Here is a 2,645-nt window from a genome sequence, read left to right as displayed (position 1 = left end):
TTCTTAGAATAATTTTTATTTATCCACCCTCTGATTTGTCTCTTGTATTTGTTACTTTTGGTTGTGTGTTGTTTGAATTTATTTATCTCATACATATGGTGAAAAGCTGTTTATGAATGTCTGTTAAATATCTGACATATTGATGTTATGTGAAAAAGATTACTTAGTTAGTAACTCACAAATCTACCCAATGCAAATGTAAGTGAGGAACACATTTTTTTAAATCCTAAAATATGTGTCCCAAAGGATTTTTTTGAATCACACATGAAACCGAGAAATAAATAATCATACATAGTGCATATTATTGAATTAATGTGCTGCACAGCAGCAAGAAAGAAACAACAAAACCTTGAGTTGTGCTCCTCTACTGGAATATTTTATTGTTATTGTCATTTGTATCACTGTTTTTCTTTTTACATTTGTTCATTTTATTTGATGAGTAGGTGGAGTATTCACAGAGATGGGAGGATAACGTTAGGTTCACAGTGATGGGCAAAGGGTTATCTATATAATTCAACAACAACAGCAACAACATCAACAAAAAAAACCATACACACTTGTACAAGCAAACGCACGCATTCATACTCACATACTATACCATTAAACACCCGGGAATATGTGCGCGCACACATATTTGTGATAGTTACAGTATGGGTGTGTAGTGCACATCAGATCTGAACAATTAGAACATTAAAAACATGAGAGAGTTCCTCACAGGATGAGCCTTCGGATCAGACAGGTAACCATATTCTCATTTTGAAAGTACAAAATAAACAGTGTTTGGCATCATTATGAAGACTTGTTTTTAACAGTTACATAAATGTAGGTGTACTTTCATCAGTTTGAAGTGCCAGAGAATTATCCGATGTCTGTTTCTGAATATTTATGTAATTGATTATTACTCTTAAAAATGGTTTTACTCTCTGTCATAAAGGATCACATTTTAAAATGATAAATATCACATTTTAGAATAAAAATTCTCTGTAGTTTGAAGTGTCTTTCAGACAACCACAAAACTGTTTGTGACTCACTTCAGGTCAAATAGGAAATGAAATATTATGAACACTGATTTTTTAAAATCTTATTACATTTTTTTATGTAAAGCTTTTTTTTTTTTAAAGTAATTCCAATTAATCAGTGTGGAAAAAAATGTTAAGGGTTCACAGTTGCATTATTTAAAACTTTACTTCCCGGTGACTGCATCGAACTGAAACCAGTGTCAGAATAACTGGTTATTTTTATCTTGTAATGACCACGCGTGGTCTGTTTACCCACCTGCCTTTTTAAACAAGCATGTATCCCCTCTTCTACTCTGCCATCAGAGATATTAGTGACTCTGGCCTCGTTTCTGTTTTAATAGGATCACACAGCGAGTGTTAAGTGATGAAGTGCTCACACCAGAACAAATGTGCTCAGAAAAACACATGGGTTTAAATGTTAATAAAGCACTTCTGTTCAGCACTATGCCCCCCCCTAAAAACGCTTTCAAAAACATCTTTTCTTTTTACAGGACCATAGAAGAGGCATTTGGATCATATTGGGCATCCAATGATACGTTGTCAGTCTAGATACATTTTCCACACCATCCTTCCATCTATTTTATCTGGTAAAAAAAAAAGAAAATCAATAAAATACCTTAGAAAATAAAGAAAAAAATATGGCTTTCATACTCAAACAGAGTCGAAGGATCTCATACAGCATATACTATAATTAATACTCAGTTAATCAAATGACTTTAATATAATCAATCAACAGAAGTAGTTTCCTGTCTGAATTGCATTTTTTCATATATAATGGAATGTCTGGGACTACATTTGTCATATTCTTGTCCCAACAGTGTGCTTTAAGTATGGCTGACTGGTGAACACTTGGATTTTTGTATTATTATTATTATGAACCTCAATACAAAAACACCAGAGGGCTGTCCATTGATTTTATGAGAAACGCTGTCATCAAATTCTCACCTGGATCTCATCGTAAGAGATGATTTGTATAACACTGCAATAATAAAAATGTATATTCCAAAGTCACTTTTATTCCTACGGACAAGTTTCCATCTCCTCCTACTGGCTTTAGGGTTAATTGGGTTAACTGGCGTGACAGTGAGGAGGATGTGAGCTGAGGGTCTTCATGGTTTTGTCTCTATATACAATATGGCTTCTCCGAGTGGAAGAGACACAGAAATAAACACGGTCATCTAGAGAAAGAAATAAAGCAGAGTTCATTATTGTTGGAGAGACGGAAAGTCTTGTGGGACAGCCAGTCAAAAGTTTCCATGTCTCGTTTTCTCTGAGAGTCACTGTCACTTATCCACAATGGGCAGACACAATAACTCCCTGTGGTAGCGACTTGTCACATACTTTAGATTGAAATTATTCAACTCATTGTCCAATTAGCAATGTCCTTAGAGGCTTAATGTCCTGCCACTTTTGTCTCTTCTGCCCTTTTCAGTGTCTCTCTTTCTGTTCTGTCACTCCGCTCCATCCTTCATTTTTTTCATCCTCCTCTCACCTCCTCCCCTCCCAGTCTCAGTCCTCCTTGGAGCCTGCAGCCCCCCTCAGTCCATTCATACAGAAGGGCAGGCCGGAGGAGAAGGGGCTGTCAGACGGGGAGAAGCCACTGAAGGGGGGCAGGGTGGCGAGACG

The 2,645-nt window shown here is 36.4% G+C and overlaps 1 protein-coding gene across 1 annotated transcript in view; it reads right to left on the bottom strand.

Moving 5' to 3' along the window:
* Window positions 1-370: 370 nt before the first annotated feature.
* npas1 (neuronal PAS domain protein 1) overlaps window positions 371-2,645 on the bottom strand; it is a 41,884-nt gene continuing 39,609 nt past the window's right edge. The window contains exon 13 of the mRNA XM_020623201.1: window positions 371-2,645. This exon is cut by the window's right edge and continues 19 nt beyond it. Within this exon, the coding sequence (XP_020478857.1) occupies window positions 2,529-2,645 (117 nt within the window). The 3' untranslated portion in view covers window positions 371-2,528.

Source organism: Monopterus albus, unplaced genomic scaffold (genome assembly GCF_001952655.1).
Source record: "Monopterus albus unplaced genomic scaffold, M_albus_1.0 scaffold293.1, whole genome shotgun sequence".
NCBI classification, from domain to species: Eukaryota; Metazoa; Chordata; class Actinopteri; order Synbranchiformes; family Synbranchidae; genus Monopterus; species Monopterus albus.
Note: the sequence above shows the minus strand (reverse complement) of the source record. Positions and strands in the feature narration are given on the sequence as shown.